This window comes from Hippopotamus amphibius, chromosome 2 (genome assembly GCF_030028045.1).
Source record: "Hippopotamus amphibius kiboko isolate mHipAmp2 chromosome 2, mHipAmp2.hap2, whole genome shotgun sequence".
NCBI classification, from domain to species: Eukaryota; Metazoa; Chordata; class Mammalia; order Artiodactyla; family Hippopotamidae; genus Hippopotamus; species Hippopotamus amphibius.
In genome coordinates this window covers 145,119,755-145,145,687 of record NC_080187.1, presented here as the reverse complement: position 1 = coordinate 145,145,687, position 25,933 = coordinate 145,119,755, and the positions used below count along the sequence as shown (strand labels likewise).

The 25,933-nt window shown below is 38.0% G+C and overlaps 2 protein-coding genes across 5 annotated transcripts in view; one reads left to right on the top strand and one right to left on the bottom strand.

Annotated features, from left to right (window-relative positions):
* Window positions 1-22,006, top strand: part of HDGFL3 (HDGF like 3) — a 72,758-nt gene extending 50,752 nt beyond the window's left edge. The window contains exons 3-6 of the mRNA XM_057719992.1: window positions 741-879; window positions 3,588-3,746; window positions 7,695-7,841; window positions 17,210-22,006. Coding sequence (XP_057575975.1) covers window positions 741-879; window positions 3,588-3,746; window positions 7,695-7,841; window positions 17,210-17,215 — 451 coding nt within the window. The 3' untranslated portion in view covers window positions 17,216-22,006. The remainder of the gene's footprint in view (window positions 1-740; window positions 880-3,587; window positions 3,747-7,694; window positions 7,842-17,209) is intronic.
* Window positions 18,925-25,933, bottom strand: part of TM6SF1 (transmembrane 6 superfamily member 1) — a 26,663-nt gene continuing 19,654 nt past the window's right edge. For all 4 annotated transcript variants that reach the window (XM_057719988.1, XM_057719990.1, XM_057719989.1 and 1 more), the window contains one exon: window positions 18,925-20,022. In XM_057719988.1, coding sequence (XP_057575971.1) covers window positions 19,831-20,022 — 192 coding nt within the window. In that variant the 3' untranslated portion in view covers window positions 18,925-19,830. The remainder of the gene's footprint in view (window positions 20,023-25,933) is intronic.

The following is a 25,933-nucleotide window of genomic DNA, read 5'->3' as shown; positions in this document are numbered from 1 at the left end:
TTGTTGAATAAATGAATCTTCATTTGAAATAAGTCTCAGCCAGGATGTGGGCCTCCACTATCTCATTCACCAGGTTACTCTCATAGATAATAATGCTGAAGACTCTGGTTTAAGTGCTCGGACCTACTAGCCAGCCCCGGGATTTATTCTAATTCATTTTCTTTTCATAATTATGACTAATTTAGGATAAGGTTTAAATTGGATAAGATTCTATCTACTTTGCCTCTTCTAATTTTTTTCTTGTGTAGTGCCTCATTAAACACTAATGATTTTTTAATTGATAGAAATAATAATGAATAAATATACTCATGTGGCATATAGAGCTAAAATCATTTTTTAATCTAGTGTTTCTGTTTTTACTGTGAGTCTTAACAAAACCCTTACCTGTGAAAGATTAGCATAGGTAAGTATTAGTTTAAGGGGATGATTTAAGTGTTCAAAGTAGACACCTTTAAAACTACTTGTTTAACTGAAAATCAATTTCAAAACAAAAAAAAATTAGTAATTTAAAAGTAAAATCAAAGTAGCACAGTCCAGGGTTGCTGGCTGGTATACCTAGCTGTCTATTTTTTCTACCTTTTAATATATGTGCAAAATATCTTTGATATGTGCCTGGCTCAGAGGGTTTATATATACTTTTAGTTTATTTACTAAAATATGCTCTGACACCTAAGTGATATTAAAAATATCTTACAGTTGAAGGTCAAAGTATCAAATCTCTTTCTAATATATCTCTGCAGTGCATTTCTAGGTCCCAAAGACCTTTTCCCTTATAAGGAATACAAAGACAAGTTTGGAAAGTCAAACAAACGGAAAGGATTTAATGAAGGATTGTGGGAAATAGAAAATAACCCAGGAGTAAAGTTTACTGGATACCAGGTGATGGTTTACTTCATTATCACTTGCTATATCTCATTTTTTTATTTTAGCTCTTTTTTTGGATCTTTCGTATGTGTCCTTTGTGCTAATAATTACCCACCACCCATTTGAAGTCAGAATTCTTTCTGGCTCCAGTAGGACTTTGGATTAAATGTAACAGGTATACCTTACTCTGATGCACTTCACAGATATTGCATTTTTTACAAAACAAAGGTTTGTGGCAACCCTGCATTGAGCAAGTCTGTGGACCCCGTTTTTCTAACAGCATTTGCTCACCCCATGTCTTGGCATCACATTTTGGTAATTCTATCAATATTCCAAACTTTTTCATTATTCTTTATATTTGTTATAGTGACCTGTGATCAGTGGTTTTTGATGTTGCTATTATAATTGTTTTGGGGCACCACAGACCACACCCATGTAAGACGATGAACTTAATTGATAATGTTGTGTGTTCTGACCACTCCACTGATCAGCTGTTCCTCTGCCTTTCTTCCTCTCCTTGAGCCTCCCTATCCCCTGAGACACAACAGTATTGAAGTTGGGCCAGTTAATAACCCTGCAGTGGCATCTAAGTGTTCAGGTGAAAGGAAGAATCACACATCTCTCACTTTAAAGTCAAAGCTAGAAATGATTAAGCTTAGTGAGGAAGACATGTCAAAAACTGGGATAGGCTGAAAGCTAGGCCTCTTGGAGCCGAACAGTTAGCCAAGTTGTGAACGCAAAGGAAAAGTTCTTGAAAGAAATTAAAAGTACTACTCTGGTGAACACATGAATAGTGAAAAAGCAAAACAGCCTTATTGCTGCTGGAAGTTTGAGTAGTGTGGATAGAAGATCACACCCACCACAACTCCCTTAAGCGAAAGTCTAATCCAGAGTAAGGCCCTAACTGTCTTCAGTTCTCTGAACAGTAAGAGAGGTGAGGAAGCTGCAGAAGAGAAGTTTGAAGCTAGCAGAGGTTGGTGCCAGAGGTTTAAGGAAAGAAGCCATTTCTATAACATAAAATAGTGCAAGGTAAAGCAGCAAGTGCTGATGTAGAAGCTGCAGCAAGTTATCCAGAAGACCTAGCTAAGATAATTAATGAAGGCGGTTACACTAAACAACAGATTCTCAGTGTAGACAAAACAGCCTTCTATTGGAAGGTGCCATCTAGGACTTCCATAGCTACAGAGAAGTCAGTGCCTGGCTTCAACACTTCGACGGGTTAATGCAACTGGTGACTTTCAGTTGAAGCCAGTGCTCACTGACCATTCTAGAAATCCTAGGGCCCTTAAGAATTATGCTGAATCACCTCTGCCTGTGTTTTATAAATGGAACACCAAAGCCTGGATGACAGCACAATCTGTTGACAACATGGCACGCTAAATATTTTAAGCCCACTATTGAGACCTAATGCTCAGAAAAGAAGACTCCTTTGAAAATATTGATATTACTGCTCGTTGACAATGCACCTGGTCACCCAAAAGCTCTAATAGAGATGTACAACGAGATTAGTGTTGTTTTTACGCCTCCCAACACAGCATCCCATTCTGCAGTCCATGGATCAAAGAGTAATTTAGACTTCCAAGTCTTATTTAAGAAATACATTTTATAAGGCTATCGCTGCCATAGATGATGATTCCTTTGATGGATCTGGGCAAAAGTCGATTGAAAACCTTCTGAAAGGGATTCACCATTATAGACGCCATTAAGAACATTCATGATTCATAGGAAGAGGTCAGAATATCAACGTTAACAGGAGTTTGGAAGAAGTGGATTCCAACCCTCATGGATGACTTGGAGGGCTTCAAGACTTCAGTGGAGGAAGTAACTGCTGTAGGTGTGGTAGAAATGGCAATAGAATTAGGATTAGAAGTGGAGCCTGAAGATGGAACTAAATTGCTGCAATCTCCTGTTAAAACTTGAGTGGATGAGGAGTTTCTTCTTATGGATGAGCAAAGACTAGTTTCTTGAGATGAAAGCTGCTCTGGGGAAGATGCTGTGAAGACTGTCAACATGACAGCAAAGGATTCAGAATATTACATAAACTTAGTTGGTAAAGCAGTGACAGGGTTTGAGAGAATTGACTCCAGTTTTGAAAGAAATTCTATGTTGGGTAAAATGCTATATCCAACTGCATTGCCTGCTACAGAGAAATCATTTGTGAAAGGAGGAGTCAATTGATACTGCAGACTTCATTGTTGTCTTATTTGAAGAAGTTGCCACAGCCACCCAACCTTCAGCAAGCACCACCCTCACCAGTCAGCAGCCATCAACATGGCTGACCCTCCACCAGCAAGAAAGATTAGGACTCGCCAAAGGCTCAGATGATGGTTAGCATTTTTTAGCAATAAAATATTTTTAAATTAAGATATGTACTTTTTAGACATAATGCTACTGCAAACTTAATAGACTACAGTATAGTATAAACATAACTTTTATATGCACTGGGGAACCAAAAAATTCATGACTTGCTTTATTGCAATATTTGCTTTATTGCGGTGGTCTGGAACTGAACCTGCAATATCTCTGAGGTATGCCTGTAATCCTATTACCTTAAGAGGGTTCATGTCAAGTGGTCACTGGAAAATTGAAGTTGACAGCCCTTTATTTTGAAAATCTTTAGTAAGCTGAACTTTTTCTAGTTAAAATAGAATGATTCTTTTCACAGTCTGTATTCTGTGCTATTTTTCAAAAATGTAATTAGCTAATATTTTATTATTTCTTAGGCAATTCAGCAACAGAGCTCTTCAGAAACCGAGGGAGAAGGTGGGAATACTGCAGATGCAAGCAGTGAGGAAGAAGGTGATAGAGTAGAAGAAGATGGAAAAGGCAAAAGAAAGAATGAAAAAGCAGGCTCAAAACGGAAAAAGTCATACACTTCAAAGGTTACTGAGAAACCTTTCCCATTGTTGTTAATGTTATATTCATATTCATTAAAGATTTTTAGATTACGTTTAATTCATTCACTGGGCACATAGAAATATATTAGCTCTGTGGAGCTTCTGCCTTTAGAGACAGTAATATATCTGAGAGGAATAAGACAGGTAATCTTAGATGTGAGGGTAATTGCTGTTGACTCATAAGGGCTATTTGGCCCTGAAAATAGCACCTTCTCAGTTGGACTGTTCTTTAATCAAGGATGTAAGAGTAGGTATTCCTCTTACAATAACCCCCAGGTGAGCTCTGAAGAATTTAGGAATATAGGAGACTCAGTACAATTTAGGACTATGTCTAGTACTATAGATGTAAATATAAACTCTTTCTTATCTTTCTGTTTTAAAGAATGTGCTTTGGCTCTTTATTTGTTGAGTTCTCTTATTTTCGATCACCTATTCTATGTCAGACACTTGCACTAGGTAGATAGTGGTGAGCAAATCCAACTCCATTCCTACCTTCATGTAACTTTACAGTGCGGGGGCGGGGGGGTGGAAACACAGTAAAAAAACAATAAACAAATATAAATTCTGAAAGGACTATGAAGGAAATGAATGGGAGCAGGAAACGACAGAGTAAGTATATCTATTAGATAGAGTGGCCAGGCCTTTTCAGTAAGATGAAGTTTATGCTGAGACCTGAAGGAAGAGTATGGGAGAAGGAGCATGTGTGGCAGTGCAGCAAAGCTCTGAGGGAAGGAAGAGTTTGGCATGTCCTTGACTGAAAGAAGGCAGGCAGGATTAGAGAATCATGATCAGAAGGGAGAGGCAGGCAAAGGCTAAATGATGGAGACTGGTATGCCATGTTAAGGAGTTTGAATTTTATTCATTCCAAATGTAACAATCATTTATTGGAGGCGTGACATGATCCTTGATTTACAAATTGGAAGTTTGGGGTTTTCATATAGTAATTCAGAAATACAATTGAAAAAACTATGATATTTTGGAACTTGCTCACCTTTTAGAAACTTAAAGCAAGATAAATCTTTGAAGATAAGGATTGGTTCAAGTTTTGCTATAATTGGTCTGTCACACCATTGAATACTTGGATAAATTACTTCCATTTAGACTCTGGTATATTTACTGGCTGGATATACTTAGGAAACTCCTTAAAAACAAGTATCAAGGGTTTATTAGACTATCAAGATTTTATTTTACAGTCTATAAAATCCACCCAACTGGCATACAGGCAAAATTGTATGAACGCATGCTACTTCCTGTACACCTAATGAAAAACACAGTATCTGCCTTAAATGGGGATACAGTTTGCAAATGACAACAAAATAATTCGAATTTTCCCCAGCAGACTGTATCTTCCATAGGGCTTATTTTTTAAGCTGAATTTATTTTAACATTTTGGACTTCATTTAAACATGCAATTGAATTTATTTAATTTATGATTGCCTGCTGAGCTTCTTTGTAATGTGTTGTGTCACCCTAAATTATCTAAGCTCTCTAAGCTAGCTGAGGTATTTAATAGTGTGGATATGTGCCTTTTAAATGTCATTATTTCATCGCTTTTGTGAAAACCAGAAGTAATAGGGCTCATATTTGGGGTGGATTTATAATTTAAAGCAGTGAAGAGGTAAAGACATACTTTACTTACTAAGGCTTATCTATTTTAAATTAAAGAATCATTTCCTTTGCTTTCCTTCAAGATCACAACTTCATGATCATTTAAGAACCATGATTGGTAATTTTCACTATCAACTGAGTTAGCCTAGCACAGTAATTCTCAAACTTTCACATGTATCAGAATCACTGGGAGGGCTTGTTAAAACACATTGTTGAGCATCTTCCCACCCCCAGATTTCTATTTTAGTAGGTCTAGGGTGGGATCCATGGTGGGGAATTAAAATATCCAGTGAGCTGATGTTGCTGATCTGGGAACCACGTTTAGAGACCACTTACCTGGTATAACCTCACTGCTCTCTTTGGCTTCCCAAATGTTTCCTTTTTGTTGAATCTGGTGATTTTTTTTTTTTTTTTTTTTACCATCTGTTTCTTAAAGTTGAATAATCTTCTTTTGCCACTAAAAACCAGTGGTTCACAAACTTTTTTGACTGCATCCAAGTTAGGTTGAGGGAAAAGTCCCACACCCCTCTACCTCGCCTAATTCTGGTTTTCTATGGGAAAAAAGTTCAGTAATCATAATGAAAAGCCATTGTGTAAGCACATTTGAGGGAGGTTTTGTATATATCACTTTAGCAGTAAATGTATATGTGATTCATATTTGAACCATAACAGATACTGGAAAATTATAAGCAAAAAATATTTTGCATGCAAGTTATTTACTGTATAAAGTAGATCTAATCAGAGAGCCTCACAACAAACTAAACTGATGATGATAGTGAACTGTTAGTAATCTTAGTTAAAAACCCAAGATAGCAACAGTTGGACACACAGCCAGTTCAAGACTACATTGATGAAACTGATGAAGGATCCTTCCCCAAAATTACAGGAATTGTGATGCTCTGCATATGCACAGTAAGAGCCTTCGAAGGTTACCATATACAGCTTGGCAGCCGTATTTCTTAGTAGAATGTGAATGTGACTCACTAGCAAAACACGGTAATACCCTAATTCTAGTCTATGTATCCCTGTTATAAAACTTTAAAACTCACTTGTAGGGTTACTCATAAGTATCCTTTGTAAGCACTATAAATTTTAGGGAGTTGTGTGTATGTAAGAACTGCAAGTTGGGGACTGTTACTTGAGAATTACTATATAAAGCACTTACTACATTTCAATAATTATGCTGTGTTTACTAGGAGAACAAAAGTATTTCACTTTCTGTATCATCATACTTGATCTAAACTTTAGGCACTCCACACATTTGGATTATTAAATCCTTGCTTTCCCTCCATGTAAGAAGTAAAAATGAACTCATTTGCAACTGACATTTTGGGCTTGGTTGGTAGTTCCAGTTAAGTAAAATAGAAGCAATGTAATTATATATTCTATCACATTGCTAGAAGATATTTTCTCTTTGGAAGTTGCATTTTAAAATATTGATTGTCTGAGGAAGTTCAGATTTGCTAATTCATTTCTGTAAGACCAAAAGTGACTTGGCTTAATGAGTTTTGCCTTAGCTGTTATTTGCTATGTGCTTAAAGATTCATAAAATTTCTCAAAAAGGAAATGTAAGTGAAATGCTACATTTTATTTTCTTAAAGGTGCACAGTGGGGCCAGCTTTTGATCATTTTAATGCTGTTCTGCAGAGCAGCTCTGGCTGTGAACTATAATTGCATTTTCATCTTCACTGTAGAGTTCATCTTGGTTTCAAATGCAAGATGATAAGAAAAAAAGGGGTTAGTTTACTAGTGTGGCCTTGAGTTCTTAAATAGCTATCCATAATTTAAAAGATTAAAGTTAATTCACTTCATATGGTGATAGAAAAGTTTTAAGATCATTCCATGTATACCATTAACCAAACAGTTTCCATAAGTGTTCCAACATGAATAACCATATATTATCCTAGATACTTTACCTTACTACTACTGTGAAATAATAGAGAGGGACAAGGCGACCTTTGGGGTGCCTTCTAGCTCTGTAGCCTTTCTAGAGTGGTGTCCATTAGCTATATTTATCCATTGACAGTGTGCCAGGTATGTGCATCTGTATTTTCTGCTTTTAATATCACACTGCTGGAAAGAACTAAAAGGTTATCTAGTCCACCTCTACTTCCTTTCCAGCTGGTTAAACTGAGGCCCCGTGAGGTGAAATGACCTGTCCAGGGTCACCTAGCTCAGCTGTGGCACACTGCATGTTGTGTTGGTATATCCTGTATCAAGCCACAAAGACTGGATATAGGTCAGCTACTTCTGCATTTCTTTCTTACATTTGTGCGTTTAGGTTTCTACTTTTGACTATAATTTTTAACTTGTCTAAACATTTAGAAATCCTCTAAACAGTCCCGGAAATCTCCAGGAGATGAAGATGACAAGGACTGCAAAGAAGAAGAAAATAAAAGCAGCTCTGAGGGTGGAGATGCCGGCAATGACACAAGAAACACGACTTCAGACTTGCAAAAACCCAGTGAAGGGGTAAGAATATGCCTGTGATTCCTCTTAGTGTCCTGTTCACTGAGGAGACATTTTACCTCAGGACAGGATTCATATCGTAGCATTAGTAAACATTCTCAGCTTGACATATGCCTTCCCTCTCAACTCCTGAATAAGTGATTAGATGCTTATAGTCTGAGAACAAAAGAGAGCCAGGTGGGAATTACACCTGCCTATCAGTTTAGAACTCTAACAGGTTTATTCTTTTTTAAACTAACGTCAGCAACTTGAGAGTTTTTTAAAAGTAAGGTGTGAAGTATTGAAATTATGAAATGCCACCTCAGTTTGACAGTTGTATTTCTTTTATTATAAAATGAATGGCATTTTCAAAATAGGGTACTGCTCCTTTCCTAGAAGCAATATGTAATTTAATATACCCATGGGGACTTTAAGTATTTAAATATTCAAACACAATGTGAATATTAATGTTTAAAGTAACCAGGGGGAAAACTTGTCCACTTTGAACCTTGCTAACTTTTGTTAACCTCTGTTAACTTCAAAATCACAGGCAAGTCCACCTTTGTAAAAGTTTTAGTGAAGGCAGATTTTGCCTCTGGTCATTTTCCATGCGTCTTTATAAAGACAGATTGGACAGTGGCAAACTATTTTAAAACAATACCCATAAAATAAATTATTACTCTTTAGTTAAATTCTGGTTTCAGCTGAATTCTTGCCTACTCTTGTCAGTACTGTTTACCTGTCAACTCTCTCCTCCTGCTTCCTGTTACCCATAATTATTCCCAAGTTACTATGATTCTAATTATTCCCTTATTCCTCTCACGCAGCTCAGTTTACTCTATCCTCTGCCTGTCTTCCTTCTCTTGGCCTCTCTCCTCTATCATTACCTTTGCCTGCAGCCCTCCCAGGGACACAGAGCTGCTAACAGTCACTAAAAGCCTTGAGTGCCTGACTTGGATTTGATTTTCTTTTTATCTCACCTGCTACCTTCCTTCATCCTAGGTAGCTTCCATATACATATAGCAAAAACTCCCCCAACTTGTCTCCCTTTCACTACCAATCCCATTTCTAGCTGCACTTCCTGTAACAGAGGAAGGGGTAGTTTATACCCTTACTTAGTGTGTGACCTGCACACAGGTAGCATCAACATCACCTGGGAGCGTGTTAGAAATCCAGGCTCAACCCCAGACCTACCAAGTCAGAATCTGCATTTTAACTAAATGCCCAAGTCATTCATATGCACATTAAAGTTTGAGAAGCACTAAACTGCACCTTCCTGTCACCACAGTCCAGAATATCATCTCCTTTCCCCAGGGCTACACCCCGTCAGTTGTCCCCTTTCTCTCCTATACCTTTACCTTCTTTTCCACTGGCTCCTTACTCTCTGCCTATAAACAGTATCGGGTCTCCCTTAACCTTACAGATACCCCTCTTCCACCATCTATCCGACTCTTTTCACCTTTCTCTTCATCTCTAATTTTTTAAAAGAGTTCTTTTTCCTCCCAGGGTCCATTTTCTCCCCTACTCATGCCCTGACCCATGGCACTCTTGTTTCTTCTTTGATCATTTCATTGCAACTGCTCTTGTAGAGGTCCCTAGTGATCCTCTCGTTGCCAAATCCAGTGTCTCCTTTAGTCTTTATTTTACTCTTCAGTGCAGCGTTTAATACCATTAGCCACTTTCTCCTCCTGACTTTGCCTCCAGGTCACCAGTCTCTTCTGCTTCTTCTCCCAGTTTCTCCTCAGTCAGTCTCTTTCTAGGGCACTTTTCTCCAGGCTGTCTTTGGCACACTGCTAATCTGAAAACTTCTCCCATGTCCATCTTATGCACTCATGTGGTTTCAACTATTATATATTACTGATGACTTCCCACTCTATATCTCTTGCATTATAGATTCATTTCTCTGTTAGTGAAACTATTTCTACTTTAATATCTTGAAAGCACCTCAGAAGATAGTTGCTACTAGAAGTAACAACAGCAGCAGAGTCAGAGTAGTGGCGGCTAACATTTTCACCATGTGCCACATACTGTGCTAAATGCTGTGCATGCATTTGATCCTCACACAAATCCCAGGAGGTAGGTGCAGTTGTTATCTTCATTTTGTAGCTAGGGAAACTGAGGCTGAAAGGATTGGCCCAGGGTCGCGCAGCTAGTCAGAGCCTGAATGTGAAGCAAGGGACTGAGATCTTTTTATTTTTAACCTGTTTCTAATAGTATAATTTTATACACGAAAGGATATATGTATAATATAAATATGAAGTAGTAAGCATGGTATTCTAATGAATACCAGAGACCCTACCACTCAACCGAAACTAGAACATAACAATAACTTGTATCTATTTACATGTTCTTCCCCATCCTACCTTCTTCCTACCCAGAGATAAACCACTAGCATTGTATTTATTGTTTCCTTTCATTTTCAAAATTTTAGCCCATACCTAACATATAGGTATATACTTAAATAATAATTTAATTTTGCTCATTTTTGAGCTTTTTAAAAAATGCTTCCAAGATTCCTTCATGTGGTTGTGTGTATGGTAGTTTAGCCATTTTTCATTACTTTATAATATTCAATTTTATGAGTATATCACAACTTCTTTATCCAGTCTCCTGTTGACGGGCATTTTGGTTGTTTCCAGCTTTTTGCAATTGTAAACTGTGTTGCTGTGAACCCTGACGCACATACACGAGAGTTTCATTAGCGTGTGTAAACTCGAACTGGACATTCTGAGTCATGAACTTATGGTTTTTAACTTTACAAGATAATGCCAAATTATTTTTCTAAGTTGTTGGACCAATTTATACTCCCCCCACCCCCCATCACTGTATGGGTTCCCTGTGACTAACTTGGCATTGTCAGACTTTAAATTTTTGCCAGTACAGTGGGTGTAAATTAGTCTTATTTTGAGATTCTTTGATCAGTAATGAAGTTGAGCCTCTTTTCACATGTTTATTGACCACCTTTGTTTCCACTTCTGTGCAGTGCTTGATTTTGCCCTTTTTCCTATTGGATTTCTTTTCATACTGACTTGTTGGACTCCTTTACATATTTTGGGTTCTAATTGACATGCGTGATCATATGCATTGCAGATATCTTCTCCAAGTTTGGGGATTATCTATTCAATTTCTTAATGATACCTGTTAGTGAACAGGCTTTCTTAATTCTATTGTAGTCAAATGTATCAAACTTTTCTTGTTATGGTTATCATTTTTCTGAATTGTTTAAGAAATCTATTCCTATCCCAAAGTCAAAAGATATTCTCCTGTATTTTCTTTTAAAATTGTAAAGTTTTGTTCTTAACATTTCAGTGTTTAATCCATCTGGGATTGAATTTTGTGTATGGTATGAGATAGGATCCCACTGCATTTTTCCCCATAATATAACCATTTAACCAGGACCATTTATTAAATAGTCTCTCCTTTCCTCTGTGATCTTCAGTGTCAGCTGTCATATAGCCATGGGTCACTCTCTGGGTTCTCTACTCTGTTTCTTTGGTCAGTACTACACTTTCTTCATTATAGTAGCTTTATAATGTGTCCTGAAATCTTATAGGGCAAGTAGCCTAATTTTTTTTAATATTTAATACACATAGTCCAGGATAGAAGGTCAAGAGGGGCTTTTTTTCTTGATGGGAGAATTTACAGCACATATGCTAATAAGAATGATCCAAATATGGAATGATCACAAAATAATAATGTAAGAAAGAACTGCCACAGTAGTGTTTTTCAGAAGGCAAGAAGGCATAAAATCTAGTGCACATCCTGAGGGGTTACCTTACTTCATCCGCTGAAGCAACAGGAAATGCAGAGTGTTTGGGCACGGGGCAGGTAAGTGGGTACTTGGGTGAGAGCAGGTAAAAGTTCTCACCTGATTACTTTTATCTTCTTAGGAAGCAAGGTCAACACTTGAGAGAGAGAACAGGAAGAAGTGTTGAAAGTTTCAAGAGAGAGGAAAGGGGATAAAATAGTTACTTAGAAGAATAGAAGGGTGATTGGACTTGGGAAATGAAGTTGAATTGCCAGATAGCAGTAAGGGCCCACTTGAGGTCAGCGGTCAGGAATTTAAAGTGAGAACAGTCAGATGGCTGTGTATTTTTCTCCGGGCGTAGTCAACTGTGCAGTCACAGAAAGGCAGAGAATTGAATTTAACTAGAATTGGAGTTTGCCCAGAGAGTAAAGGAGGTTTGAGGCAAGGGAGTTGAGGGTGTGTGCAAGCAAGGGATTAATTATACTGATGGACCTGTGAAATCAAAAATATGTTCAGAGGGAAATAAGGATGTGAGGAAGGGATCGTATCAACAGATTTTGTGTATCCAAGAATTCTTGGAGTTGGAGTACTGGATAAAGGGAGTGAGCAGGAAAGATAAGTGGTGATAGAATAGGAAGATGTTTAGTTCGAATTATGGAAGGGTGGCAGTAGTTGCTGATGACAGCATAGGTGCTCCTGGTATTTTGAGTGGGACAGTTTTTCATTGTGTGAGCACTGTCCACATTGCAGGACATTTAGTACCCTTGGTCCCTGCCCATTAAATGCCATAGAACCTCCAAGTTCTTAGGACAACCTAAAATGTTCCTATAATTACCTCCCCCCAAAAAAGAAAAAAAAACAATGACCTAAAATAGTATTTGCAAATACTCTGAGTGGTTGAGAATCACTTGTCTAAGAAATAAGCATGGAAATAAGTAACTGAGGTAAGGTGGAAGATGAGATCTTTGGAGAAGAGGAGGTTTAGGAACTAAGAGGCCAGAGTGTTGGAAAGACAATCTCTATGCATGTTGACATCCAGCAGTGATGATATTGAATGACAGTGAGCCAGAGCTAAAGTCTTCAAGGAGTAAGGGGGAGTGACCCAGAGTGTCTGGAGGTGACTGCAGTAAGAAGGGGAGGTAGTTCACAATATTGAGACTAAAAGCTGGAAGGATGTTTTTTTTTCCCAGTGATAGAAGCACAGGGGAGAGGAAGAATAGCTTAGAAATAGTAGTAAAGATCAAGGACACCTTCCCCACCTCCAGAGCCTGTAGTATAAGAGCTGTAGCAAAGGAAAAAGATACCATCGCAGGGGTTGCAGGAAAAGAAGCAGCACTGTCTTCAGGGGAAACCAGTTTCAGTTAGAACAAGTTGTTGAGCAAAATATCTTGGGAATTTAGGAAATTTGCTGCTGGCTGACTGTGACTTCCAAGGGGCCCAATGGAAGAGATTGAGGAATTTGGTGGGGGGGGGGGGGGGGGTAGGGGGCATTTAAGAAATGAGGTTATAAATGAAAGTGTACAGTGACTGGGGATGAGAGTCCAGGAAGTGATAGATGCTCTGGAGCCCATCTTGTGGCAACCATAGTAAGCAAGAATAAATGGTGTAAGGAAAAAGGATTGATGGCTCAAGGCAGATGGTGGTGTTGAAGTTACGAATATTGGTAAAGGAAGGAGAGAAGAGGTTCTTACAAGGGACCCACAGAGTTCTGAGACCCCCTTTATCTCCAGAGGCTCTCTGCCTTCATCCTCACTCCTGCTACTGGAAGCACGAGGCAGAAAGGGGCAGGCTCCAGAACACTTAGAGACTCCCCTTCTTGATTCATGTGGCTATAAAGTGGAGGTGTCTAATCTTTGTGGCCAGGACACCATGCAGATAATACACCTGCTATCTTATCCCTTGTCATGTAACAAATTACCCCAAAACTCAGTGGCTTAAAATACCATTTTCTATGGGTTAGGAATCCAAATAGATATAACTTGTTGATACCTCTGTCTCTGGGTCTCTCCAAAGCTTCAATTAAAGTATTAGCAGGAGCTCAAATCATTTTGAGGCTCATCTGGGGGTTGGTCCTCTTCCAGGCTCACTCAAGAAGTTGTTGGCAGGATTTGGTTACACACAGTTACTGGACTGAGGGCTTCATTCAGTTTTTCACTGACTGTTGGCCAAAGGCCTCCCTTGGTTCCTTGCCATATGAGTCTCTCCATAAGGCAGCTCCAATATGGCAGCTGGCTTCATTAGCAAGAGAAAGTGCTAGCAACACAGAAGTCAGTCTTTTGTTATCCAGTCTCAGAAGTGACATCCCATCACTTTTCCCTCATTCTGTTTATTAGAAGCAGGTCACAAGGTCCAGCCCACACTCAAAGGAAGGGTATTATACCAGGGTATGAATACCAGCAGCAGCCATCATTGAGATCCATGTCAGAAGGCTGCCCATCCCTGAACCAACCACTGGTAACAAGGGGATTAGAACTGGCTCAGCTAGTCAGGTTCTACCCATCCCTGGGGCTGGAGTCAAGACTGCAGATCACAAGGCTGTCACATAATTGTGGGGAGGAGCAGAGGATAGAATAAATGTTGGACAGCCAGAGAGTTCACTGTAACTACTAACCAGTATTCATACCTTTAGTCTTCTGACTCTGGATCTATTGTTCTTCCTACCATATAGTGCTGCTTCCTTATGTCTTGCTATTGCTCTCCAGATCAAACCCAAACTCCCTACTTCAGCATATAATGGCCTTCACACTGTGACTGCAATTTATCTTTTCAGCCTCATTTCTCACCGTTTACTCTCATCTATTCTAAGCCAGTGGTTCATGAAGCTGGCTCAGAACCAACTTTAATACTCTTAAAAGTTATTGAGGGCCCCAAAGAGTTTTTGTTATAGTTATTGATATTTACTTAATTAGAAATAAAAAATATTTGAGATATTTACTTTAAAATAATAATAAATGCATTACTTTACAAATTTTTGTGAAAATACACATTTTTGTGAAAACTACATTTTCCCAAAAAACTTTTGAGAAAAATGATATTGTTTTATATTTTTAAAAATCTCTTGGGCTTCCTAGGTGGCGCAGTGGTTAAGAATCCGCCTGCCAATGCAGAGGTCATGGGTTTGATCCCAGCTCCAGGAAGATCCCACATGCCACGGAGCAACTAAGCCCGTGTGCCAAAAAAGAAAAAAAAAAAACCAAAAAAAAAAAATCTCTTTAATGGCTGCTTTAATAGAAGACATCAGGCAGGATTCTCATATCTGCTTCTGTATTCAGTCTGCTGTGATAAGTTATTTTCGTTGAAGTATAGGAAGAAACTGTGGTCTTACATAGACATGTAGTTTAAAAATGGAGATACGAGTATTTTAATAGTCTTTTCAGATCATTGTGTGTATTCTTTGATGTTACACCAATTCTGTAAGTGGTAATTTCTTGGAGATTAGTTGCAGTGTGGAATCTGAACCTTTTGTATTCTGTTTGGTTTAAAATCCATTGGACTATCTGGCACTTTGAATAGCTTTTACATATTTGTTCCCTGAGTTATTCAACTTTTCCAAATATTTCATTGTGAAATCTTTTTATCACATTTTAAATATCACTACCTATCTTGTCAGAAGAAGCTTTATGTTTTGGGAAGCTGTTGGTTGTGGAGGATTTAAGTTTTCTAGAATTCTAATTTTCACTTAAAAGTTCAGGTTTTATCATTGGCAACAAATACTGCCAGTTGTTTTCCTTGAAGTAACAGGCTCATTTCATTTATTTTTGACAAAGTGCCAGATACCCAAGTCAGAATAACCATAGTTTATCTGTCATCATTTTTTCAAGTAAAACTGATGCTCCATAAAAAGATCCTATGACTTCTACTTCCTCATAACTTCAGCTTACTATGTCCTGGGTGTCCTTCAACTACACTGCCACCCTGTAGCCTTTCAATGTGCCTCACATTCAAAAGCCTCGAGAGAGAATCTGATTGGATTAGCCAGCCATTATCCAGTGTAGAAGTGGTGTGGCACTGAGCATGGCAACCAGCACATTAAGGAACAACTCTGGCTGCTTACTTACTGGAGGAGACTTCCAGTCTAGCAAACACTTAGAACACTGTGTCCACAACATTCACCATTATGAATTAGCAAGAGATTTTCCCATACACAGATGCAGGTAGAGTGATTATGGTATGAGAAGTTAAAAAAAAATAGATTTATATTTGGTTTTATAAACACCCATTTGACAGCACCTTGTTTTTAAAGATCCCGTCCCCCAAAAAAGCATGTTCTTCAAGTTATGGTCACATTCTGCTACCACTTTCACTTTGTTTGGAGCACTAATAATATTCTGAGGCTACCATCAGACCATCTGTTCCAAAAAATACTCTTCAACATGGATTGAGTAGTTGTTAACAATGAATTTTCTACCAGTGTAAACTTAGAATGTATTGCCTTTCACATCAATATTAATAAAAAGACATTGCTGAAGAAGTTTCTTTGGTTGATTCACAATTTTTCATTGTTTTAATGGATGTCTTCCTCCTTCGCAAGGGAGGAAAATCCTCCAAAGTCTGTGAGTATAATCTTATTTCTAGTGTTTTCTTTGTTAATAAATAATTAGGAGGCATCAGGCTCTGCATCGTGCAAGTTCACAGATTTTAATTGTAATTTTTTTTAAGATTGGTTTTCTCATTTTGGTAGGAACAAAGAAGGCTAAGAAATGTATTTCTGCCATCTTGAGGGGATGGTAGGTTTAGTAACTTTTCCTATTTGAAGGTTCTGGGATTATTTGTATATTGTGTTATGTACGGTACAGGATAGAATTTGGCTACGTAAGTGAAAACATATCCATGAGTGGGCACGTGTATGCTTACAAACAAGTTCATTCACTTTGTGAAGTAAAGAGCTGAAACAGGCTGTTTTTAGAAAAAATATTGGGGGCCCAAGTTCCCTCTTTCATTCATCCCATGGGAACATTACTAAGGGGTTTAATGTATTTGGGTTAATGATGAAGAAAACAAAAATAGCATCCCTGTGGGGGAATGTAACCTGGCACAATATAAAGTGGGAGCCAAACTGAAACATAATTCTTTTAGGAAACAGGGATAGTTTATCTTTATCACATGGATATAATCTAAATTTTAACAGAAATCTAGGCTTCCTTTCTTTTTGTACATCTCAATTTTATTAACTCTTGTCACAGGTAATTAAGTTGTAAATATTATACAGAATAATTTGTATACTCTTCAAATACCTTTAAAATTTTAAGAAATTTACCTTTCTTTCTGACACCAGAATCCTCACAAAGGTGGATTATCTCAGTGTTTCCATTGACTTTATGTGTCCCAGCAATACATTGTACTACAGTTGTACAGAGTGCACACTACTACACTCTGTTCCCTGCCAGACAATAAACGAAGTTTATTGGTTTTTTCTTTTTTCTTTTTTTAATGGAACACTAAAAATGCCCTGGTTGTTCTTTTAGCTTTTTGCACTCACAGGTATAAAACAGAGCCTCGGGGGCTGTTCTTGCTAAGTGTTATTAATGCTGCAATACAGATTGGAATCTCAGAAAATCCAGTTTTATATTATAAAGGTGTGGATAGCTTTTAGTGTTAATATCTGAAATCATCTAAAGGCTTGTTTTCTTTCTTTTTTTTCCAGACCTAATTACCATAATGAATGCTGCATATTAAGAAAACCACAAGAAGGTTATACGTTTGGTTGTCTAATATTCTTGGATTTGATATGAACCAACACATAGTCCTTGTTGTCATTGACAGAACCCCAGTTTGTATGTACATTATTCACATTCCTCTCCGTTGTGTTTAGGGGAAAAAAGACATTTTAGCCTTTTTTTAAGGTTATTGATTTAATTTCATGTTATTTGGTTGCATGAAGTTGCCCTTAACCACTAAGGATTATCGAGATTTTTGCACAAGCTTATACAAGTCTAGGATCCTTTATCAAGGCAGTTATGTTATCACTCTCCTGCCTTTACTCCACCATCACCAAATACTCAGCTAAATACAAATAAGCATTTTTTAAAATGACCACTCAACATATTGCTTAAGGGATTTCCTCTCTGTGACAGAACCCAGGAACCAATTCCTAGATACATAATGTTGGCATATTGAAGATGAACTTAAAATTGTCCTTCAGTTTTGAGGCCATGTGTAAAGTTTAATCATACTGTAAAATATCTATTCCGTATTAGAAATAGCTAGTTGACAGCTTATACTTCTCAAAACTCATGTTGTTATGTACACAAACTCAGTTTCTGTATGTGAAGTTAGTGAGTCTTTTGTGTTACTCCAAAATAGAGGCAATGATTTATTTTTTCCCAATCTCAGTACAATTTGAGCTAATCACTCAAGCTGGATACTTTACATTTTAAAGCTGGAATCAGCAGTAGCCCTATGGGAAGTCAGACAAAGCATTGACTTTTAAATATAGACTTTTAAAATGATCTGTTGTTTTCTTTTGGAACTAGAATTAGAATAGTTAATATTCATCCACAAACCATTATTATGTGTACATGATTGTTGCAATTGTGATAATAGAAAATTTTATTTATTTTTATGCCAGCTTATATTGTGAGAACACATTTAGTCAGTTTGGGTTTTATCAATCCTGTTATGCTTGTCCTTGGAACATCTTTCGCGTATTCAAGGTTTGTAGTTGAAAAGTTTACTGTAAAAAAAAATCAAAAACAAAAAAATGTATTGTTTTTACAGAATAAATTTATTGGAATGTGTACTGGGAGTAAGATTTGAGGTTGTAAACAACTAAGTTAGTGTAATTTGGCTTCATATATGTAATGTGAGGTATTAATGTAATTCATATATTAAAGCAAAAATTGTTAACAGCAAGTTGACAATAGAATCAAGTGCAGGTGAGGGTTTTCTTTTTCTTTCTTTTTTTTTTTTTTAACACTATGGGTTTTAGGGTTTTTGTAAACACTGGGGGGAGGGAGAGGAATTGGCTACATGATTGCTTGCACATCTAAGATACTTACCAGTTCAGTGGACCCTAAATTCACATACTTGACATTATCCATGCATTGATTTGGACCCCATTTTCTTTTGGTTTTCTTATTTTGGTGACGAGCTAGTAAATAACATGAAGAAAAAATGTAAGTGGCTCTAAAAGCTTAGGGCCATTAATGATGATGGTGGTGGTGGTGGTGGTGGTGGTGGTGGTGGTGATGGCAGCTGAGGACATGAAAGCACCAGTCCACCACTCCAGGGCTCTGAGGAGGCGGCTGGATATTTGGTTTGTTTCTCATTTAGCAAATATTGATTTTCCTCTATTATACTCACACTTCCAAATATGAAAAGTTCATTAACAGAGAGTAGGAATGCCAATCCAGTTCTTTTTCCTTAAAAGGTACTTTTTAATTTTGAATATTTTAATCTAAAATTAATGAAATTTAATTAATTCATCAAAAGTCCGTCCTCTTCATTGCTCACACTAAAACATAAGGAGAATGTAAATGACATTTTGAATTGGAACATATTACCGACAGATTTTCAAAACAAAAAGCCTAAAGACTGCAGAACTTTTTCTGAAAAAAAAAAAATACAAAATGTTTCAAATTTAATACAATTTGTCTTCATAAAAGACCAAAAATGATTTATTAAAAATATACACTGAAATGCAATAGAAATATTTCCAGTCACCAATAAAATAAGGGTAATGATAAAGTTATAGATCCCTCCTTAGCTATTTAGACTCACAATTTTCAGTAAAAGCAATTTTTGAAACAGCAGTAAATAATATACTTTCCTTGGGAAAACATTTTTCAAGCAACATTTTTAAATATTCTGATGATTTGTCTTTTATATTGAGGTTGATAATGAAACATAGATCTTATATGCAAAAATATTTCTCCAATCTGTATTTGCTCTTTTGAAATTTTTAATATGCATAGACCATTTTCACTTTTGTCCTTTTCATGCTCACTATTATAGGAGCTAAATTGTAATTTTTCACACTTATATTTAATATGTGCAAACAGAATATTGAGATAGGTGGTCGAGTTTATTCACAAATAACTTGAAATATATTTCTTTAAGCAAACTTTCTGAATAACTTCAATTTTCCTTCAAAATAAAGAAAATTTACCCACATAATTCCTATGATAGCTCACATATACAATACGGAACAAGAATTTATGTATTCTTAAATGTTTCTTGTGGGAAGAGAGTGGAATGGGACCAAATATCAGCACCAAGATAACAAAAGTCAGCAACACTAGAGAGAAAGAACATAAAATAATGCTTTTATTCAACTTTTTCATCTGCCTTTGTTTTTATGAAGAACTCTGGTTTGTAGATACATCGATAGGCCAAGAGCTGAGGAAGAACTCCATATGCTATGTTTAATGCTAAAAAAAGGATTTTCGCTTCTTCAGGAACTCTGTAGACATAAGCAGTTCTAGCATGAAGAGAAGCACCGATGTGAGAAAACTGAGCCTGTTGCATTAAAAAAAAAAGGGGGGGGGGGGCGTAAGCATAAATTTTGTGTTTAGCTGAACTCATGATGAGTTCTGAATGATTCATTCAGACCATGTTCCTGTGCCCTCAAAACCAGGACTTTCAAACAATTCATTACTTTCAATATTTCATTGAATTTAGGGCCAGTCTTGACATAACTGTTCAAATAAAGTAAATCTTCTTTAGCATATCTTTATCAGGCTAGCTGTTTTTTAATTTAACCCATCTAGTGCCCCCATACCAAACAGCAGTGGCTCAGTTTAACAAAAATCTGAATAAAATCTGCTTTTTCCTGATTTGCATTCTAGAGATATCCTACATAGGAACTCAGTTGTGGCTCACAAAATGTGTTCGAATAAAAATGAAACAAGTATTGAAGCAAGCTAAAATTTTTTTAGCATAACTAAAGAGAAGCACTGAGGACCTCAGCTTCACTTATCAGTTCTTTCACCTGCTCCTTGGAGCAAGGGCTCAAAGCCCTTCATTACATTTTGTTTGTTTCTTTTATTCATGTATTTGGTTTTTTTAATGCAAGTTAAAAAATACTAAGAGTTGCTTTGTAAGTTAAGGTCAGGGTAGGGATTTGGCTGCTCTTTATAAAATGGCAAATGTATACACAGGCAACCTTTTCAAATCAAATCATTTAGACCTACAGCTTGTCAGCATAATCTGAGTTTACAAAACAAAGGCAAGAGCTTCCCATTCGTACTTAGATACTTGTTCAGAACATACATTTGGAATGTGCCAGTTGGTCTTTTTTGATACTTTTCATAAGCACAGGGGAAAACTGTATTAGAAAGGCTTCCTTGAAAGTATTTCCTCAGGATCCTTGTATCATTACAAAATGCAGCTCTGGAGTTTGCATTTCATATCTTACTGAAATTCAAGATGTACATGAATAAAGGATTGGGAATCTGAATGTAATAAGTGGTGACTTATTCATCAGGATCAAAGTGATGAGACAAAAGATACTATAAAGAAGGCATAGAAATAACAAGAATGAAAACTAAATAATTTGCTTTAAGTACATGTAAGTTATCTTATATTTCCTTCCATATGAAATCAGTTTATTCTGCTAAGTGGTTAACAGATAAAAGTGTTACTTTAGCACTTGACTTTACTGTGATAAGAAAAGGACAGGTTTTCATAAGCAGTATGCCTAGGGATTGTGTCAGTGACAGATTTTAACTGGTTACATTTTTACAAATTACTGATACATTCTGGGGGCAGTCTGGTAGTTTTGCTACTCTCTGGAGATAGAAATTAAATTAGCATGGTGTGTTGCCAAGGACTAAAGCCAATGCCAACACAGGAATCATCTGCATTGTCATCTGTGAGGCACTGAGAGGGCTCTACCCTCAAGCACACCTCCCCCGGGGCAGATACCCAAACAGAACCCAGCAAACATTTCATCTCTAGGCTATGAAGACAAAAGACCTGGAGAGTAAAGGGTATTTGAGAGGCTGCCCTGAGGAGCTGCTCTTGTGGACATTCTAGGAACACTGAATAGGAACTTGGTCCCTGTCACTATTTTTTTTCCTAGGGCCTATTTTGAATAATAATATTTTCCTGAATATATAACCAAACTTTTTCCTCTGAACTAGAGACCAGATCTGAACCATGATTTTCAGAAATGTGCATTTGGTGTCTATCTTTATAGACACATATACACATCTCAAAAATCACCAAATTTGGGGAAACGTGAACCACTGTTTAAGAGAATAATATGAGCAATCATGCCTACTTGCATAGCGAACCTGCTAAAAAGTCTGATTTTGTGGGGTCTCTTCCTGCACTGACCAGTGCAGTTAATACCTCATTTTCACAAACAGTAAACTCATGGCAACATTAAAAAATGATCATGTCCTTAGATTAGATTGTAAGCCCAGCGGGCAGGTACTATGTCTGATGTTTTGTGTGGCACCTATCACATTGTTAGAGCTCAATAAACGTTCAACAGTAATGGTCTTGTGACTGACAAAATACAAAAAGCTTCTACAAAGCATTTCTCTATTTATATACCTATTTTAGTAGGCCTTTTGCTTCAGAGTTATTTAATAAGGGGCAAACAAAGATGATTGCATTTCTAATGAAAAGAAGTAATTAAGAGAAAAGGCCTGAGGCCAGTTTTCTGCAGTTTCCAGTACTGCTCATAGTTCTAATGGGTGTATTTATAGTGGCCTCACCTCTGCCTGAGTGAGCAGCCTGACCATAGCTTCCTCCTAAGGCATATGGCGTCCAGTTTCCAGGGTGCTAAAGTCAGAAAACCCTCAGTCTCACTTGAAGAGGGTTCCCTTCCTGAGCACGTAGCTGGTAAGAGGCTGCATGGTGTCTCCTGGGAGATGTTCCCACCAGCACACGAGACCTCCTTATGACAGGGCCCGGAGAGCTCAGCTGAGCACTGTGCTAGGATCTGGTGGCTCAGTGACCTTGGTGCTGCTGAACTGACACGTGGCCAGGATTACAGGTTCAAGTTATGGATCCCAGAAGTTTCTCTAGAATTCAGTGATGTAAGGCTGAGCCCCTAGTAATTTTTCTTCTACTTCATTCGAAATCATTTTTCACCTTAAATTTAATTATTTACTTTGATTTTTTAAGGATACATAAAAGGGGATATATGTATAAATACAGCTGATTCACTTTGTTGTACAGTGGAAACTGGCACAACAATGTAAAGCAATTATACTCCAATAAAAAAATGAAAAAAAATAGATGGTTGGGATGGAAAATGAGGCAATAAAGGCAAAGAAAAAGGTTAAATTTTAATAGTTCTGTTTTCTTATAGAGACAGCATGGAAAGAATTTGACTAAAAATCACAATCTTGGTTCCAGAAAGGAGAACTGAAAGAGTTTTGTGTGTCCACATAAATATAGGCAAAAACTAATGTGAACATTGGGACAATAGCCAGGCTTTTTGGCTGTTGTGGTATAAATAGCTAATCCAGAACCGTGTTACCATTTCTTAGGGTTTTCTGAGCATCGTAGTCATGTGGTTAAGAACACTGAACCTGGAACCAGATTGACAACATCAAATCCCGGCTTCACCGAAAACCAGCAATATGACCTTGTGTTAGGTATGTAACTACCTCCAGCTCCTCACCTGGAAAGCAGGATAATAATGGAGTCCACCTCACAGCATTATTATACAGGTTCAATGGGTTGATCTTTGTCAAGTGCTTAGGACAGTGCCAAGCACATGGAGCTCTTCCACAGACTGATACAAAACCAACTGAAACTCCTGTTCATGATCTGGCACTCTACTTGGTTGAAAACCTGGACCCTTTGTTTTTAGATTCACTTGCTGATCTTTTGACAATTTCCAGACTGTTTCTGCCAAAGGATAATAAGCGTGTCAAGACATAACGATGTTTAGTGGTGAATCACATCAGAAGCAAATGATTAAAGTGGGATTTGCATTAGTATCCCAATTGTCCATGTTCTTCCTAAACCTTTACTTTCAGGTATTTCTTAAAGGTTTCCATTAGGAAAAAGCTTATAAAACTTGCCTCCCAGTGGAGTAAACTCTTGATAACCAAATTATCCGCAGATGAGCCTCCAGACCCTCTTGTGAGAGAGTACATGGCCCGTGCGTAGCCAGGGAATGGGAGAGTCTGAGGCAGCAGGTGGGGAGGGGCACTAGCACTGGCACTGCCTGACTGAAGTAGAACTGCTCCTGCTTCCATGTCTGTGAGCTGTTAATTGGATGGCATGGCAGGCTCCCTGCCAAAGTCACTGTGAATCTGTTCCAGAGCTTTCTTCCAGTTTCTGTGGTTTTTAGGTAATTATATACAATACACACAGCTACAGGTTAACGTATCTTCTGAGCCACATAAGGTGTTTCTCCTCCAGACTCTTACTGGGAATCTTCTAACAACAACAACATTAATAAAAGCAACAAAGAGGCCCACAGCTTATTATGTGCCAGGCACTGCTCTATGCCCTTTACATATATTACCTCATAAAATACTTAAGAGTAGCTCCATGAGAAAGGTACTATTATTATTCTTCCTTTACAGAAGAGGAAACAGGATCAAAGAGGTGAAGTAACCAAGGTCACTGAACGAATCAGTGACAGACTGAGATTTGAACCAGTCTGCCTCCAGAGCTCATGATCTTAACCATATTAACCGTATCTTTCCTTTTAATTTTCAGTGATATTTTAGCAGACAAAAATTCTTCCATTGATAGAAAATGGTAATAAGTAGATCTAAACAGCCTTTAATGCTTTTCAAATTAGACTTGAAGCTTTATATGAAAAGACACTTGGGTTATGAATAAGTCCCCAGTGGAACTCTTTGGTATAAAATGTGCCCCAGTTTTAATGTATTTTAGTTTACCTTTTGATTTATCTTTTGATTTCTAAAGGCAGCAGCTTTGGCAGATTCCTGAATGGTCTAAAATGAGGGACCTAATAACTACTAACCATGTTTTCCATTGACTTGTACTCATCTAGAAGTTTTTCAAAGATTTTTTTCTTATTACTAAGTCAGTTTCTTGGGAGTTCACTACATCTTCCAATAAAAGCAGATTTTCATAAAATTAGTGGGATCATGAATACATAAAGCTTCTATATTAGGAATGGCAGTTTTAGCAAGCTAGGGGCGCTAGTCAAGGCTGGGGAGAGTGCTATGATGAATGTGTCAGATATCCTCTCAAGGTGAGAATACATTTCATAAACAAGTATTTGCTAAGCAGAAAATTAATCACACAACTGGAATTCAACATTCTCATCACATGCAGTGTTTTGTTGCAAGGTGATCTGTAACTTTTCCTTAGGCTAAGCACTGAATAGGTAGATATGAAAGCCCAGCTAAGAGCTATGGGAACGTCAGACATAAATCTCAGATTATACCATTCTTCCACTGGGTTGGGAGAAACAGCCTTCTGACGTTGACAGACTCTAGTCCATGGCCTCAGGCTACCTTTACAAATTAGGCAGTGATGGATAAGCCCAGAGATTTCTGCAAGGCCTGGTGTATGGCTGAAACTGTCACTGCTGCTGCCAGCTGCTCTGCTGTCCATCCTGCCTCTCCCAGAACCTCCTGCCTAGAGTCATAGGTGCCTGTCTGCAAGCTCAGCCTCACTAGCAGGTACAGTGTGGGGTTCGTCTTACTGTTACAGATTTAAGTAGCTGTTCACCCCCAAACTCTAACCACCCCAAGCCTCCTGACTCTTCTAGTGCACATGACTAGGCCTTGGCCCAGGTCTTCCTGCCTAGTTCTCCAGTTGTCTCCTGAGACTTGACCAGGTCTAACATTTGGCCTCACGCTTGCCAGCCTCCTAGCTGATGACACTCAGTGTTCCTGCATCAGGGACTGGTGCAGGGCAGACCAAGGTACATGGCATGCAGAGGAAGTTGGACTGTGCAGGCAAAGCACACGGGTCGTGAGTAGATGCTGAACCCCCAAATAATCTAATCAACAGACAGGTAAGAGTGGGGTGAGTGGGAGGCCTTTTGTACCTTCTGACCTGGGCACACTCCAACATCTAAACACTTCTGCAGTCTTTTCAAGTCTGTTCAGCCCGCAAAGCCCAGAGCTCAGGTCTCACGCCTCTTACTCCCAGAAGGTCCTCTAACTCCTCCACGCCACATACAGAGTCTTACTCTGTGCTGTAGGACCCTGGTGCATAGTTAATTGTTCGCATGAGGAGAGGGATAACAGAGTGGAGGAGAATGTGGGCTCTGGGGTCAGATGGGATTTTATATCCCTCTCCTGCCATTTAGTAACTTTGTGACCTTAGGCAAGTAACAACTACCCTGAGTGCCAGCCTGCTTATCTTTAAATGAGGCTTTTAAAAGACCTGCAGAGGCAATGCTACGTGTTCACGCAGTGGCTTCTTGCGAAGCACACAGGGAGACCACACTTAGCAGCCTCCTTGGTAGCTGGGT